The sequence below is a fragment of the Oncorhynchus nerka genome, linkage group LG3 (assembly GCF_034236695.1).
Source record: "Oncorhynchus nerka isolate Pitt River linkage group LG3, Oner_Uvic_2.0, whole genome shotgun sequence".
Lineage (NCBI taxonomy): Eukaryota > Metazoa > Chordata > Actinopteri > Salmoniformes > Salmonidae > Oncorhynchus > Oncorhynchus nerka.
This window is the reverse complement of record NC_088398.1, coordinates 31,160,585-31,178,518: the sequence shown is the minus strand read 5'-3', so window position 1 is coordinate 31,178,518 and position 17,934 is coordinate 31,160,585. Positions and strand designations below refer to the sequence as shown.

The following is a 17,934-nucleotide window of genomic DNA, read 5'->3' as shown; positions in this document are numbered from 1 at the left end:
TGATAATGACACTGAAGTTGAGAGAACAAACACATTGAGATCTGGTCGACAGACTCGCTGGATTGCGGTGTTACGGGCATTAATGTGGTGCGTATTCCTATGCCACCCCCCATTGACTCCCCATTAGCTAAACAGATAATCAGGGAATATAACAGTACGTACAACACTCCCGTGTGGTCTGTTCTGAAACCAACGGGTAAATGGCATCTTACCGTTGACTATAGACAACTCAACAAGCTGGTTCTGTTGTCTCATTGGCCAATGACACAGCTGGACCAAGAGTTGCCAAAGGTGGCAAACGCCAAGTACTTCTGCACCGTCGACGTGGTTAATGGTTTCTGGACCATGACAGTTGACCCTCGTGACCAACACAAGTTGGCTTTTTCTTTCTCGAACAAGCTCTTCACATTCAATTGTTGCCTGTTCAGGTATGTGAACTCCCCCTCAGAGTTCAACATCTTCCTGCACAAGGCAATGCCAGATGCAGCATCCAGGGGGATGATAATCTACATGGACAACGTTCTCATGAGAAGTTGAGACTTGGTCACATCACCTCAACAAGTTGGACCACGTTCTTACCCAACTCGGGGCGGCAGGGGCCATCAGGAAGTTTGGCCATCATGAAATGGCAATGGCGCAGAACCAAGGTAAACTACGTTGGGCTTCTGGTGGGTGCTGAGGGCATCCTGCCACTGTCTAACAGAATCCAAGCAGTCTGCAACATCAAAACACCTACAAACATTCATGAGATGCGCAGTTTCTAGGGAGTATGTAATTACTCCATTCAATTCATCGAAAACTATGCTGACTTGTCAAAGCCTTTGACCTGTCTTCTTCAGAAAGACACCCATTAGTTTGGGATGGCACTCACGATGAACCTGTGGCTTCCTTGAAAAACCTGCTTTGCGAGGCACCCTGCCTGGTGTACCCCAACAAAGATTCAGATTCCCGGATTATGCGACGTTCAGAATGACACTGTAGAGGAAATGAATTAATTAGCGACTGTTGATATTCTGATATTCTTTGAGTTAAATTTGGGAAATAGAAACTCAATAAAGCCAAACTTTCCCATGGTGCCCCAGGTTATTGAGTTAATAATTACCTGATTAATTTAATCACGTAATTATAAACCGTCAATCATTCGATGAACAGCAGTCGTCACAATCAATCCAACGTCACGACAATGGTCTATTTGCATGTAGGCGTACTGCAGCTCTGATTGTTTATGCCGCACAGGTCTGTGTGTATGGGCTGAGTAGTGTGTGTCAATACAATAGAATCCTACTCCGATGCGTTCTGCATCCGTTTTCAATGTTTGGAAAATACATACTTTCATCTTTCATCAGAACTGAAAATTAACCTGATTTCAACGTCTAGAAAATATGTCTAAAATACATATTTCAATGTAATTCTGCTCAAAGGGTAGAGAATTTCCTAGTCGGTTCTTTCCTACAAGTCTCTGGCATCCCCACTAGAATATCACCATCGGTTAGCTAAACCTGTGGGCATTCTGTTAACGCCATGGTCTCTGCTCACCTCCCTGTCAGCAGTTTAAACCTGACTCACTCATGTTTGTTCAGTGTTTGTGAAACTCACATGATGTGAGCACAACATAAAGAGCAAGGAGCTGGGAGGTCTATTAATAGCAATTTTTTTCATGAATGACACTGTGGCTACTATTAGACATCAACAAACATAGCCTATACCCTTGGATGGGCCCTGACCATAAGTCGTAATCGTCTTGCACACAGGCACATAAATACACACACACACACACAGGAACAAGTCTAACTGACACGCACGCATATACACACACCTCCCTAATCGGCACTGATCAGTGGGTTTGGTCAGTTAACACTCACATGCACTTTCCTGTTTTTGCTGTGAGGATGTGGTTACATCCGCACTTTCAATGCTTCTGCTGCAATCAATACACGACACGCACACAGGCCTACCTCTCATTCACACTTTAATTCATTGGAATAACTATCACTTTAAATCAATATCACTTTCCTAGTAAGCTATTTTGTCAGGGAAACACGAAAATAATAGGCGACCGTTGATGTAAGCCTTGTTCACATTTGCTTTGGAGAATCTAGCTCACCAGTCAGAAAAGAGGTACTAAATTCAATAAGCACCCAGGTGTTACGCAACATATGGGCTAATTAAGTTGCAGCATCACTTGGGACACCTCAAAGGCAAAAACCGTATGCAAATAGTATGTCCTCTGCAAATAACACGATTGTGACTGACTCATGGCAGAACATGTGCCTGAGCCTCAAGGAGAGGAATCAAGGAGGATGGAGCTCACCTGCCCTCTGTTGGTCAACTGTCGTTCATCTAAAATTTCCTGGAGCAATAAAGAGTATGATTTCAATATTTACTCAATCTTGATCCACTATAACAAAACTGAAAATGTACAAAAACAATTACAGCATAACTCATGCTATTCACTCATCTTGAGACTTTGGCCAAGATTCAATCAGATCAAGCGTTAATGTCGATAACCAAGGTGTAACTGTGTTGGAGATGTCAAATCAGTGAGCAGCTGTTCTTGATCATTTTCATGAAGCCAAACCCGTCCCACACTTGTGTTAGATGTTCGGAACAAGAAAGTGTGGGCTATATAGAAATTACACTCCAAATGAAAACCATTAAGCAAAATGAGGACTACCATCAGCCTAATCGAGGTGTAAATTACATCTCACATTCCAGTGTTCGAACTTGCAAACAAGGCTTCATGGGATTTATCTTAATGGCAATGTCCGCTTTAGGTATGTGGACTTGACAACTCTAACACAGTTCGACCACCCAAAAACTGCTATGTGGATGTCGGCTAAATAACTTCATGCTACGCCCATACTGTTTACAAATTAAGAAAGTATGACTGACAGATAAACAGTTATTATATCTTTATTGAACATTAATGAGTATGATAAAGCTCTCAATGTATGAACTCTAATAATATAGTATAAAAATAAAAAAAGTACAAATAACAACAGTCATTGTAAACATCCATAACAGTTTATCATGTCAGTATTTCTTCAGCACAGTATAATGTGTTTTGATAATGTAGTGTGTCATACTGTTTGAAAACCATGCCTCCAAACAAAAATAAATTCAGAACAAATCCCAAACAGCTGGGAGAAACCTAGTTTTTCCCCCTGGAATTAATTACACTGAACAAAAATATAAAACGCAATGTGTAACAATTTAAAATACTTTACTAAGGTAAAGTTAATTTACAGAAAAGCCATAAATCTATGGATTTCACATGTCTGGCAATACAGATATGCATATGTTGGTCAGATATCTTTAAAAATAAAGGTAGTGCGTGGATCAGAAAACCAGTCAGTATCTGGTGTGACCACCATTTGCCTCATCTCTTTCGCAAAGAGTTGATCAGGGTGTTGATTATGGTCTGTGGAATGTTGCCCCACTCTTCAATGGCAGTGCGAAGTTGCTGGATATTGGTGGGAACTGGAACACGCTGTCGTACACGTCAATCCAGAGCATCCCAAACATGCTCAATGGGTGAAATGTCTGGTGAGTATGCAGGCCATGGAAGAACTGGGACATTTTCATCTTCCAGGAACTGTGTACATTTCCTTGCGACATTGGGCCGTGCTTTATCATGCTGAAACATGAGGTGATGACCGGCGGATGAATGGCACGACAATGGGCCTCAGGATCTCGTCATGATAAAATGCAATTGTGTTCTTTGTCCGTAGCTTATGCCTGCCATAACCCCATGGCTACCATGGGGCACTCTGTTCACATTGCCATCAGCAAACTGCTCACCCACACAACACCATACACGCTATCTGCCCGGTACAGTTGACACCCGGGATTCATCTGTGAAGTGCACACTTCTCCAGCGTGCTACTGGCCATCGAAGGTGAGCATTTGCCTACTGAAGTCGGATGCGGCGCCGAACTGCTGTCAGGTCAAGACACTGGTGAGGACGATGAGCACAAAGATGAGCTTTCCTGAGACGGTTTCTGACAGTTTGTGCAGAAATTTACAGTAAACCAGTTTCATCAACTGTCCGGGTGGCTGGTCTCAAACGATCCCGCAGGTGAAGAAACCAGATGTGGAGGTCCTGGGCTGGCGTGGTTACACGTGGTCTTCGGTTGTGAGGCTGGTTGGAAGTACTGCCAAATTCTCTAAAATGACGTTGGAGGCGGCGTATGGCAGAGAAATGGACATTCAATTCTCTGGCAACAGCTCTGGTGGACATTCCTGCAGTCAACATGCCAAAACTTGAGACATCTGTGGCAAAACAGCACATTTTAGAGTGGCCTTTTATTGTACCCAGCACAAGGTGCACCTGTGTAATGATCATGCTGTTTAATCAGTTTCTTGATATGCTACACTTGTCAAGTGGATGGATTAGCTTGGCAAATGAAAAAATGCTCACTAACAAGGATGTAAACACATTTGTGAACAACATGAGAGAAATGAGCTTTTTGTGCGTATGGAACATTTCTGTGATCTTTTATTTCAGCTCATGAAACATGGGACCAACAGTTTACATGTTGCATTTATATTTTTGTTCAGTATACTTATTTCATACAAAACAGCCAAAATGGCCTAATGCAAGTCCATATTTTCCAGGGAAGGCACAAAAAAAAGTGATAAAAAACAATGTAATACAAACTCTGGCCTAAAATGGCCATTTCAGTAAAAAATGACTACACACAGGGAGGGCATCATTGGTAGAGGTTGTTGTAAGAGAATATGGAATAGAAAAACAGGCAAGTAACATGATGGATGAGGAGGAGCTGTGGGCGAGTCAGTCAGTCTGCATATCCAATGCTGCTGTAGGGCTGGATTGTGCCACACAACAGAAATAAAATGTAAATAAGAGAAGTTCGCCACAGGGCTTCTTAGATGCGGCAGAGAAAGGGAGGGGATATATGACACCAGGTATCATAGCCTAGTGGCGGATGCGACATGTGCTGGTTAGTCCAGTAGTATGCCGTGCATTATATCCTGTAGAGGGGAGGGGGGGACGGGACACTGATGAGCTCAATTTGGGCGTCCATGTTTGAGCTTGTCGATGTGGAATGTGAGTTTTAGGGCAGGCCCGAGCTTCAAGCCCATGTATTTCATCATCATGTCGCTGCGTAGTAACAAGAGGGCTTTGCCATCAATCTCCTGCAAAACATAGGAGTGGGATAACATTTTCATTTGCTATTAAGGTTATAAACTCAACAAAACACTTAAGAATTTGAAAATACTTCCACTAAAAACAATGGCAAAACATACAGTGCATTGGGAAAGTATTCACACCCCTTGACTTTTTCCACATTTTGTTATGTTAGAGCCATATTCTAAAAGGGATTAAATTATTTGTTTCACTCATCAATGTACACACATTATCCCATAATGACAAAGTGAAAACAGTTTTTTATACATGTTTGAAAATTTATTAAAAACAAAAACAGAAATACCTTATTTACATAAGTATTCAGACCCTTTGCTATGAGACTCGAAATTGAGCTCAGGTGCATCCTGTTTCCATTGATTTTCCTTGATGTTTCTACAACTTGATTGGAGTCCACCTGTGGTAAATTCTATTGATTGGACATTATTTGGAAAGGCACACAACTGTCTATATAAGGTCAAACAGTTGACAGTGCATGTCAGAGCAAAAACCAAGCCATGAGTTTGAAGGAATTGTCCGTAGAGATCCGAGACAGGATTGTGTCAAAGCACAGATCTGGGGACGGCTACCAAAGAAATTCTGCAGGATGAAGGTCCCCAAGAACACAGTGGCCTCCATCATTCTTAAATGAAAAAAGTTTGGAACCACCAAGACTCAGGAGTGGCTTTGACACAAGTCTCTGAATGTCCTTGAGCGGCCCAGCAAGAGCTGTGCAGCGACACGCTCCCCATCCAACCTGACAGAGGTTGAGAGGATCTGCAGAGAAGAATGGGAGAAACTCCCTAAATACAGGTGTGCCAAGCTTGTAGAGTCATACCCAAGATGACTCTTGGGTAGACTCTAATCACTGCTAAAGGTGCTTCAACAAAGTACTGAGTAAAGGGTCTGAAAACATATTTAAATGTGATCTTTTTAAATTTTTTAATACATTTGCAAAATGTTTATAAAAACCTGTTTTTGCTTTCTCATTATGGGGTATTGTGTGTTGATTGAGGGGGAAAAAACAATTTAATACATTTTAGAATTAAGCTGTAAAGTCACAAAATGTGGAAAAAGTCAAGGGGTGTGAATACTTTCCGAATGCACTGTAAGTGTCCCTCTATGCTGAGTGTTCTGTCGGGCTGATACGTACATATACAATAGGATAGTACTGTTCTATTAAATTCTGTAGATACGTACGTGTTTTCTGAAGAGATCTGCGTGGGGGGCCAGTAGGGGGTCTATGTCTCTGATGAACTGCATGACGTCCTTCACCGTCCACAGGTTGGGGTCCTGGCCACTGGGCCGAGGGCTCTCTCTGAAACGCTCAGAGCCTGTCGGATGGCGGGTCAGAGTAGAGATACAGAGGAACATTAGTCACCAATCACCAGCAGGGTTTGTTATTATGGGATGATGAGCAACTCCATCGAAAGTGTTACCGAAAAGCCATACACAATCCATAAATTAGCTTGGCTAAAAATCTAATCAAATCCACTGGACAATATCATTTTTGCCTTTAATGACATGCACTGCATTAAAGATAAACCCCGACCTGAAGAGTTGAGATGTAGCAACTTGGTGGGGGACCGCAGGCCCAGAGGCTGCCCTGTCGAGCCCGGGGACAGGGGGCTCTTTTTTAAGTGCCCAGAACCCCCTACACCGTTCACCATGAGGAAGGGCTCACCTGGAACAACATGGACAGGAGAGTCAATGACAAGGCCCAAGTGACACACCTGTAGCTTAACTGTAGTCAAAAAGTTTGCTTAGTGGGACATTACTGGCTACACCTTGGGCTGTTGCGGTGACCGTATTACTGCCACACCGGCAGTCTTGAGTTATGACCGCAGTAAAATTCCATGCGACTGTTGAGTCATGGTAATCTCCTCTTATGCACTCCGGACATGCTTTGGTAATACCTAACTTGCTAATGACCATCAGGTCCCAAAGGCCTGGAACTCATTTTGGAACTCAGGGCTCTATTGTCCCTCCAACTACTCTGACATCAATGCAAAATCACTTATTATCAAAACAGTATTGCGCTTTCAAAACTCACCTCAATGTGATGATCAATTTGAAGAAAGAAGTTCAACAGCAGGTTGAAAGTGAGTGTAAAACATGGTCGTTGTGGATGTTGTTTCAAAGCCTAACACAACAAAATGGACAGCGCTTTCTAAGGTGATGATTCATTCAAAACACCAATACGCATTTTAGAGCTTATGCATACTCATTAATTTATGAGCCCAAGCCCGAAAAATACCTCAATTAAAATGATTGTGCATACATAGCCTACCACATAATACACATGGCAAAAAAACATAAAACAAAACTGATTTAAAATGTCTTTGGTACATAATTGGTCTAGCCTATACAAATTTGAGTAATCGCCATTGAGTGTGGACTGTATTATTATGCATACTGAATGGACTGGTTACCTTATGCTAAGTTCCAAAATGTCTATCCATGAGTCTGGGAGAGAACATACAGTGGGGCAAAAAAGTATTTAGTCAGCCACCAATTGTGCAAGTTCTCCCACTTAAAAAGATGAGAGAGGCCTGTCATTTTCATCATAGGTACACTTCAACTATGACAGACAAAATGAGAAGAAAAAACTCCAGAAAATCACAATGTAGATTTTTTATGAATTTATTTGCAAATTATGGTGGAAAGTAAGTATTTGGTCAATAACAAAAGTTAATCTCAATACTTTATTATATACCCTTTATTGGCAATGACAGAGGTCAAACGTTTTCTGAAAGTCTTCACAAGGTTTTCACACACCGTTGCTGGTATTTTGTCCCATTCCTCCATGCAGATCTCCTCTAGAGCAGTGATGTTTTGGGGCTGTTGCTGGGCAACACGGACTTTCAACTCCCTCCAAAGATTTTCTATGGGGTTGAGATCTGGAGACTGGCTAGGCCACTCCAGGACCTTGAAATGCTTCTTACAAAGCCACTCCTTCGTTGCCCAGCCACGTTTCATCTTCAATGCCCTTGCTGATGGAAGGAGGTTTTCACTCAAAATCTCATGAAAGACCCAGCCACGTTTCATCTTCAATGGCCCCATTCATTCTTTCCTTTCCTTTACACGGATCAGTCGTCCTGGTCCCTTTGCAGAAAAACAGCCCCAAAGCATGATGTTTCCACCCCCATGCTTCACAGTAGGTATGGTGTTCTTTGGATGCAACTCAGCATTCTTTGTCCTCCAAACACGACGAGTTGAGTATTTACCAAAAAGTTCAATCTTCTTCTGGATCATCCTAATGCTCTCTAGCAAACTTCAGACGGGCCTGGACATGTACTGGCTTAAGCAGGGGGACACGTCTGGCACTACAGGATTTGAGTCCTGGTGCAGGTCTACAATTTTGTTTCTGGTGTCCTTTGACAGCTCTTTGGTCTTGGCCATAGTGGAGTTTGGAGTGTGACTGTTTGAGGTTGTGGACAGGTCTTTTATACTGATAACAAGCTCAAACAGGTGCCATTAATACAGGTAACGAGTGGAGGACAGAGGAGCCTCTTAAATAAGAAGTTACAGGTCTGTGAGTGCCAGAAATCTTGCTTGTTTGTAGGTGACCAAATACTTATTTTCCACCATAATTTGCAAATAAATTCATTAATTTTCATATGATTTTCTGGATTCCCCCCCCCCCCATTTTGTCTGTCATAGTTGAAGTGTACCTATGACGAAAAGTACAGGCCTCTCTCATCTTTTTAAGTGGGAGAACTTGCACAATTGGTGGCTGACTAAATACTTTTTTGCCCCACTGTATAACCCTAGGCGATGCTGTTGGATGTGCAGGGCGGCTTACAGATAGGCCTACAATTATAGTGAATTTGTATTTGATTTTGAATAGCCAGTTAATAGGGATTTTTTTATATATTCATAATTAATTGGGTGACACATTACCTTTCGCTATACAGACTACCTCACCACCATGCCTTTCCATCTCCTCCTCGCTCTCCTTTATTCCTTTCTCGAGCGTGCAGAGGTGCGGTCAACAGTTTAGTGAAATTGGTTTTGTTGTGAAAACATGTTATCATCGATTGAAAAACGTATTGGCGGGAAAGTGCACGGCCTCCATTCGCTATTCGAGTGCATGCAGATGACATGTATTTTTCCCCCTCCCCATTTGATAATGAGCCATTCTAAATCTAAACAAATTGTAAGGTTTATATCATTCACAACTAAAGTTGCCAAATAACTCTAAACCTAGCGTATAGGACCTGTTTCAAATGATCACTTTTACACTCAACATAACCACTTCATATGTGCACTCGCACTGGAATGGGGAAAAATATCCTTTCTATTTTATTCAGCTAAGTTCAATTATATAAAACCATGGCACGGGACTTTTAAGCATAACTTAATGAATAAGACTACAGCCTATGGCATGGAGCATAGCCAGATAACATACAGTATGCCAACTCACATTATGTTCTTCTGAAATACATTTTCTTCATATCATGTTTCTTTAGACCTGACTAAAATAAATGATGAATATATTGTGACGGTGTATATTAAATAAAATATACACCATCACAATAAATCCATTATAGTGAAGTCTAAAATAAACATGATTTGAAGAAAATGTGTTTCAGAAGAACAGAATATGAGTTGGCATACTGTATGTTATCTGGCTATGCTCCATGCCATAGGCTGTAGGCTTGTTCACTTAGCTGACAAGGTACAAGCTGCTGATGAGCTTGCCTTTGGGACAACTATATATATATATATAAAAAAAAAAAGTCTAATCTTAGACTTTTTAAAACGTAGATGTTCCAAAGGCACGCTCATCACTAGCTTGTATGTGGCTTGTATGCAATTTGTATTCGTGGAGGCCTGGAAATGCTAAACGTGTTTCTGTTAATTAACGGTCAATTACCGTGAGACCGGCAGACTTTTGCATTACAAAAACCGGCTGACCTCCAGTCCTAGCTACACCCTAAAATAAGAGTTTTTGTTTGTACACAAATGTTTTCCATTTGTTTGTCCCATTAGAGGTGCATGTTTCTATTTTCATCAATCAAGTCATTATAAATGAAGCGTTAAGGATTTCCTAGGGAGCTGTACCTTCCAAGGAGAGGCAAAGGTTTTTGGCCAGCTTGTGGGGGAGGGGGCTGTAGTAGGAGTCTTGAAGGAACCGCTTGGAGCCTCTTCCTGGACCCGTCGTGAGGCCCTCCCTAAAACTTCTCCTTTCTGGAGAGAGTCGTAACAGAAAAGAAAACTAGTGAGGAGTGAAAAGTAAATACCTACATACTTGACTCAAATCGACACTGTTAAAATGGTGAAAAGGCCAAAAAGAAACAGACAACCCTTTTCTGTCCTGAACCAACAGTAAAGTCAAGGTTATGCCCCAGTACAGTGTGTGTGCTGACCTGGGTGGGCGTGGCTATCGTAATGCAGGCCCCCTTGGGGAACGGGCTGGTTGCCAAACAGAGGGTCACAGTAGAGGTTGTGACAGAGTTTCTCCAGGAAGCGCAGGACGTACGTGACACTGTTGACCGTGGGCAGGGTGAGGGTATGGTGCTGCTGGTCAAAGTGGGCTGCATGGGACAGACACAGAGGGCAAGGGTTCGGCACAGACAGCCAATTCCTCACATTTAGCAGCAATGCCAAGTGAATAGGAGATATAGAGATTTGGTTTGATCAATTTCAGGAAAAAAAGATCTACCAGTCTGTTTTAACAACTGGTCCTGATGTAGTGCACAGGGAGGCTTGAAATAAATGAAGGAAAAATCATATTTTTTAAGGAAATGCAAAGACTCTTTGATTATCTCTATAACTAAACCTAAAATAAATCTTATAGAGAGCATAGCCCATACAGAAAGCAGGTACCAGTCCTTACCTAATATGACCTCTCCTCCGTGACCTGGCTTGAGGCAGGAGAAGACAGAGCTCTGGTTGTGGGCACAGTCCACACAGGCCTGGACACACTGCTGTAGCACCGAGGAAGCCCGGCCTGGACCAAAGTGGTCGGGCAGCTGCTGCACCCGCCGCCCGTCCAAGTGGGGTCCCACCTTCCCATACTTGTTCAGGTATACACACACTGTGGGGACACGTAGGTAGATGCAGGCAGTCACGCACACAACCACAGAGGCATCTAACATTCAGTGTGTTTACCACTTTGGCTGAAAAAGGCAGATTTGACTTAATGCTCCAAACATATTTAAAAATATCACATTTTCATCGATGATTGACTCGCAAGGATGTCCGAGGGCATACAATTATTCATAATACAGGTTGCACTGGGCTCCACAGAAATCCATATGAGTGTTAATTGTAGTGATGAAGTACTACTTTGTGTGTGTGTGTACCTGTTGCAGCATGCAAGGCAGCGCTGGGGATGGTGGCGTTGTCCAGGGGCACCGTGCTGGTGTCTGGCTCTGGCATATTGCTGTTGGGGGAAACAGGCACGGGGTTGGGCACCACCCGCGGTTTTCTCTGTTCACACAGACACACACACACACACACACGTTTAGTGGGGTGGTATGCGCTCATCCATAAAAAAAAAAAAAACACTTGTCCCAGGTGCTGGATTAGTCACATTGTACCTAAAAAAATATATAATTGTGTGTTTGTGTGGTTACCTTGCTGCCGGGCTTGGGCCCTCTCTTTTTGGGGATCTTGATAGACTCCACTTGACCCTCCTGCAGGGCCATCCTCTGGGCCCAGTCGGCTGGCAGCCTCCCTCTGGGCCGGGACATGGGTCGCCCTGGGCCTGCCATGGCACCCTCCAGCCAGCCTGCTCTCTTCGCCCAGCCCAACTAAACACAGAGGAGTGAGAGGACAATGTTAGGGTTAGGTCAATCACTCTAGATGTCAATGGGAGGGCAAACATGACTTTTCTCAGTAGCAGTGGAATTAGAATATAAGTGAATTCTTGACTTTAGTTCAACTTTTGACCAACAAGGTTGTTATTATAAAAGAGTGTTTGGGTACTGCGACACAGGATGAAACATCCAACCCTACCCCACCCACACTTCCCAACCCCGGGTCCTTGGTCTGTACCTTACTCCCCGGTTTGGGGCCTCTCTTCTTGGGGACCTTGATATGCTCCAGTCCATTTCTGGGCAGGGGGGCTTGTGTTCCTACTCCGGCCCCCTTCTGGCCCCAGAGCCCTGTCAGCTTGGCTTTCCTGCGGCCTGGCTTGCGCCCCCGTTGGCCAGGCGGCTGTCCTGGCATGGGGTGCATGGCTGTTCCCTCGCTACCGTCTGAAAGGCAACCGAGGGTCTTGGGTAGCACTGCTGTCCCCAGAGAGAGAAAGAGCAATAGGGGGAGTGTAAAAAAAAACCCCAGTTCAAACAGGATGTTAAGGAATCAAACAAATGCAATTTATCCTCTAGTCTAGAGATCGGAGGCGGCAGGGTAGCCTAGTGGTTAGAGCGTTGGACTAGTAACCGGAAGGTTGCAAGTTCAAATCCCTGAGCTGACAAGGTACAAATCTGTTGTTCTGCCCCTGAACAGGCAGTTAACCCACTGTTCCTAGGCCATCATTGAAAATAAGAATTTGTTCTTAACTGACTTGCCTTGTAAAATAAAAAAATATTCATTGAAGTTGTGTCATTCATTATTTCCTTCATCCATTAAAATGCAGCCGGACAGGAAACAATGAATGTCAGATTCAGGAAGTAGCATCAAAGTAACACATAACCAACCAGGGAAAGAGCAGCGACTTAATCAAAATCATGACAGACTCAATGACATAAACAGCCAGTGATAGGCAATAATTCCTCTAACAACACAGCTTTTGTGTTAAGGAAGGCCATGGTGACCCAGTTTGCTTTCAGCTGCGGAACAAAGAGGCAACTTGTGTTACACTCTATCCTTCATAGAGAAGGATGAGAGACAGACAGAAAAAGAGTGTTGCCAGGACCACAAATACAAACTCCATCTAGACACCGTTGCCCTAGAGCACACAACAAACTATTCCTGTCTTGGCTTAAACATCAGCACCACAGGTAACTTCCATAAAGCTGTGAACGATCTGAGAGGCAATAATTTTTATTTTATTTTTTAATTTCACCTTTATTTTACTAGGCAAGTCAGTTAAGAACAAATTCTTATTTTCAATGATGGCCTAGGAACAGTGGGTTAACTGCCTGTTCAGGGGCAGAACGACAGATTTGTACCTTGTCAGCTCGGGGATTTGAACTTGCAACCTTTCGGTTACTAGTCCAACGCTCTAACCACTAGGCTACCCTGCCGCCCCAGAAGGGCCTTCTACGCCATCAAAAAGACACAAAATTCAACATACCAATTAGAATCTGGCTAAAAATCTTGAATCAGTTATACAGTGCCTTCAGAAAGTATTCACACCCCCTTGACATTTTCCAAACGTTGTTGTGTTACAGCCTGAATGTAAAATGGATTACATTTAGATTTTCTGTCACTGGCCTACATGCCCATAATGTCAAAGTGGAATTATGTTTTTCAAAATGTGTAATAATTAATAAAAAAAATGAAAAGCTGAAATGTCTTGAGTCAATAAGTATTCAACCCCTTTGTTATGGCAAGCCTAAATCAGTTCAGGAGTAAACATTTCCTTAACAAGTCACATAATAAGTTGCATGTGTGCCATAATAGTGTTTAACATGATTTTAAATGACTATATAATCTCTGTGCCCCACACATACAGATAATTGTAAGGTCCCTCAGTCGAGAAGTGAATTTCAAAACAAGATTCAACTATAAAGACCACCATTTTCCAATGAATGCCTCGCAAAGGACACCTATTAGTAGATGGGTAGAAAAAAAAGACATTGAATATTCCTTTGAGCATGGTGAAGTTATTAATTACACTTTGGATAGTGTATCAATACCCCCAGTCACAATTTTCAAACCTTCCATAACAAAACCATCACCTATAGAGAGATTAACCTAGAGAAGAGTCCCCTCAGCAAGCTGGTCCTGGGGCTATGTTCACACACAGAGCCTGGACAGCAACACAGTTAGACCTAACCAAATCATGAGAAAACAAAAAGATAATTACTTGACACCTTGGAAAGAATTGACCAAAAAACCTGAGCAAACTGCAATGCTATTTGGCCCAGAATACCACTGAGACTGACCCAAAATTAAGGAAAGCTTTGACTATGTACAAACTCAGTGAGCATAGCCTTGCTATTGAGAGGCCACTGTAGGCAGACCTGGCTCTCAAGAGAAGACAGGCTATGTTCACACTGCCCACAAAATGAGGTGGAAACCGAGCTGCACTTCTTAACCTCCTGCCAAATGTATGACCATATTAGAGACACATATATCTCTCAGATTACACAGACCCATGAAGAATTCGAAAAACAAATCAAATTTGTATAAATACATTTTTTGGGGATAAACTCCCATATCTATTAGGTAAAATACCACAGTGTGCCATCACAGCAGCAAGATGTGAGACCTGTTGCCACAAGAAAAAGGGCAACCAGTAAAACACAAACACCAATGTAAATATTAACCCATATTTCTGTTGATTTATTTTCCATTTTGAACATTGTTACAACTCTGTACATAGCCATAAAATAGCATTTTAAATGTCTCTACTCCTTCGAAACTTTGGGTGTTTAATATTTACTGTTCTTTCCTGATTGTTTATTTTACTTTGGTTTATTATCTATTCACTTGCTTTGGCAATGTAAACATACAGTATGTTTACATTGCCAATAAAGCCCTATGAATGGAATTGAGAGTTCTTCACTGAGATAGAGATCAATGGCAAAACTTGCAATGAGTGATACAAAGCAAACAACTCACTTCAGGCACACACACACAATAAAGGGTGAGACAAACAAATACAGACCCTGCACAACAGAGAGGCTCCTGAGCTTTGTGAAGTGGCTCTGATACAAACCAATCAAGCCCAGACAGACAGACAAAGACAGTGTAAGTAGACAGTAGAGTTCCTCTGCACTAAGTTACCCGTGTGACTCTTCCTCTCTGCACACTTCCTTCCTCTCTTGAGTTTTGTACACTTGCAAGGCCTCGCCAATGGGGACCGGACAAGACCAAATTCCTCATAAACCGCAGACTCTCGCTCGTTGTAATCTCTGTGCAATTCTCACCAGAGGAAAAAGCAAACTAGTAGCCTACCGAGGCCCATCAAGTAGAACATGCTGACAACTGCCTGGGAAATAAGAGTAGTAGCAATAAAGACGCAAACTGCCGATAGCTGTCAGATATGGTGTTAACATTTATCTTTAAACGTCACACCCTGTAGTACACACCCTTTCATTCTTAGGGGCCAGGCCAAGTCTAAATCACGCTCTGCCTAAAGTGTACGAAGCAACGACGATGACAATATGTGCAGCTTGCAAAGTCACACACGAATGCGGACACTCGCACTAACACATGACTTGGCCTGTGGGGCAATATACCAGACTTGGGTTCAAATAAAAGTGTATTCGACTATCTGGTATTTAAAATACTTTTTTCTGTGTATTTGAGTATTTTCAAATACACAGCTTAAAACAAGTACTTTTGAGTATTTGAATGGGTTATTTGTAAAAATAAATAAATACTCTACCAAATTGTAATTGATAGTATTTCCAAATACTTATTTCAAACACTATTTTCAAATACCTGGGTTAAACACATGGGAGTGTATATGAGTCAGTGTATTTTCAAATACTTTCCGAGAGTATTTCCAAATAATAAAATATTCAACTTGTCTTTTCAAATATAATATATTAGAATACTTAATTCACTTACATCTTAGTAATTTAGCAGATACTCTTTGAAGAGGTAGGGTTTCACATGTTTTACGGAAGAAAATACAATGCTGTTCTAGCTTCAGGGGGAAGGTGGTTCCACCATTGTGGTGCAAGGACAGAGAAGAGCTTGGACTGGGCTGGTGGGAGCTGCCAAGAGACCAGAGGTACATCTCTGTGCAATTGTGAAAGTAATTGAGACATTTGAAATGGTATTTGAACCCAGGTTTGTAAAATACACAAACCCATAATGGCACGCACCGAAAAAGTCTGCAGGTTATAATTATACTCATGTACACGTCAGTATCAGATAATGTGCCTAGCATAAGTATTCACCCCCACTTGGATTTTCTTCACATTTTGTTGCTTTACAAAGTGGGATTAAAATGGATTGAATTGTGATTTATTTTGTCACAAACTACACAAAATACTGTCAAAGTGAAAAGAAAATTCTATAAATGTTTACAAATTAATAAAAAAAAAAAAAAAACATCTTGGTTATATAGGCATTAATTTGTTATGGCAAGCCTAAATAAGTTCAGGAGTAAAAATGAGCTTAACAAATGACATAATAAATTGCACGGACTAAGTCTGTGTGCAATAATAGGAGGTAACATGATTTTTGAATGACTACACCATCTACACTACATAACCAAAAGGACGTGGACACCTACTCGTCGAACATCTCATTTGAAAATCATTGGCATTAATATGGAGTTGGTTTGCTGCTATAACAGCCTCCACTTTTCTTCCAAAGGCTTTCCACGAGATGTTGGAATATTGCTGCGGGGACTTGCTTCCATTAAGCCACAAGAGCATTAGTGAGGTCGAGCACTGATGTTGGGCGATTCGGCGCTCCAATTCAACCGAAAGGTGTTCGATGGGGTTGAGGTCAGAGCTCTTTGCAGGCCAGTCAAGCCCTTCCACACCGATCGACAACCCAATCCCTGTATGGACCTCGCTTTGTGCATGGGGGGCATTGTCATGCTGAAACAGTAAACGGTATTCCCCAAACTGTTGCCACAAAGTTGGAAGCACAGAATTGTCTAGAATGTCATTGTATGCTGTAGCGTTAAGATTTCCCTTCACTGAAACTAAGGGGTCTAGCCCGAACCATGAAAAACAGCCCCAGACAAATATTTCTCTTCCACCAAACTTTACAGTTGGCACTATAAATTGCGGCAGGTAGCGTTTTCCTGGCATCCGCCAAACCCAGATTCATCCTTCGGACTGCCAGATGGTGAAGCGTGATTCATTACTCCAGAGAATCCGTTTCCACTGCTCCAGAGTTCAATGGCGGCGAGCTTTACACCTCTCCAGCAGGACACTTGGCATTGTGCATGGTGATCTTAGGCTTGTGTACGGCTGCTCTGCCGTGGAAACCCATTTCATGAAGCTCCCAACGAACAGAGGCACTTTTGGAACTCGGTAGTGAGTGTTGCCACCGAGGACAGATGGTTTTTACGTGCTATGCACTCGGCGGCCCTGTTCTGTGAGCTTGTGTGGCCTACCACTTCGCAGCTAAGCCGTTGTTCCTCCTAGACCGGGGCCGGGGCAGCTCTAGCAGGGTAGAAATTTGACGAACTGACTTGTTGGAAAGGTGGCATCCTATGCCGGTGCCACGTTGAAAGTCACTGAGCTCTTCAGTAAGGCCATTCTACTGCCAATGTTTGTGTATGGAGATTGCATCGCGGTGTGCTCGATATTACAAATCTGTCAGCAACGGGTGTGGCAGAAATAGCCGAATCCGCTAATTTGAAGGGGTGTCCACATACCTTTGTATATATAGTGAAAGTACCTCACACACTCAATTCTCTTTAAGGTCCCGCCGTTGAGTAGTGAATTCTAAGCAGAGATTCAACCAAAAGACTGGGTACCAATTTTTCACAAAGCAAAGGCTGAATATCCCTTTGAGCATGGTGAAGTTATTAATTAGGCTTTGGATGGTGTATCAATACACCCAGAACATGTACAGACCAGCTGGCTGGAGTGTTTACAGACATATTCAATCTCTCCCTATCCCAGTCTGTTGACCACACTTGCTTCAAGATGTCCACCACTGTTCCTGTACCCAAGAAAGTGAAGGTA

The 17,934-nt window shown here is 42.5% G+C and overlaps 1 protein-coding gene across 12 annotated transcripts in view; it reads right to left on the bottom strand.

The window, feature by feature from the left end:
- Positions 1-2,897: 2,897 nt before the first annotated feature.
- Positions 2,898-17,934, bottom strand: part of LOC115106725 (polycomb protein SCMH1-like) — a 46,781-nt gene continuing 31,744 nt past the window's right edge. For 9 of the 12 annotated variants that reach the window (XM_065011259.1, XM_065011261.1, XM_065011253.1 and 6 more), the window contains 9 exons: positions 12,155-12,390; positions 11,734-11,910; positions 11,461-11,587; positions 10,992-11,192; positions 10,522-10,689; positions 10,217-10,342; positions 6,702-6,833; positions 6,350-6,483; positions 2,898-5,160 (listed from right to left, as the gene is read on the bottom strand). In XM_065011259.1, coding sequence (XP_064867331.1) covers positions 5,032-5,160; positions 6,350-6,483; positions 6,702-6,833; positions 10,217-10,342; positions 10,522-10,689; positions 10,992-11,192; positions 11,461-11,587; positions 11,734-11,910; positions 12,155-12,390 — 1,430 coding nt within the window. In that variant the 3' untranslated portion in view covers positions 2,898-5,031. Of the gene's footprint in view, positions 5,161-5,181; positions 5,927-6,349; positions 6,484-6,701; positions 6,834-7,202; positions 7,293-10,216; positions 10,343-10,521; positions 10,690-10,991; positions 11,193-11,460; positions 11,588-11,733; positions 11,911-12,154; positions 12,391-17,934 lie in introns of those variants that run through there. The other 3 variants (XM_029629802.2, XM_065011272.1, XM_065011275.1) reach the window with 3 other exon arrangements.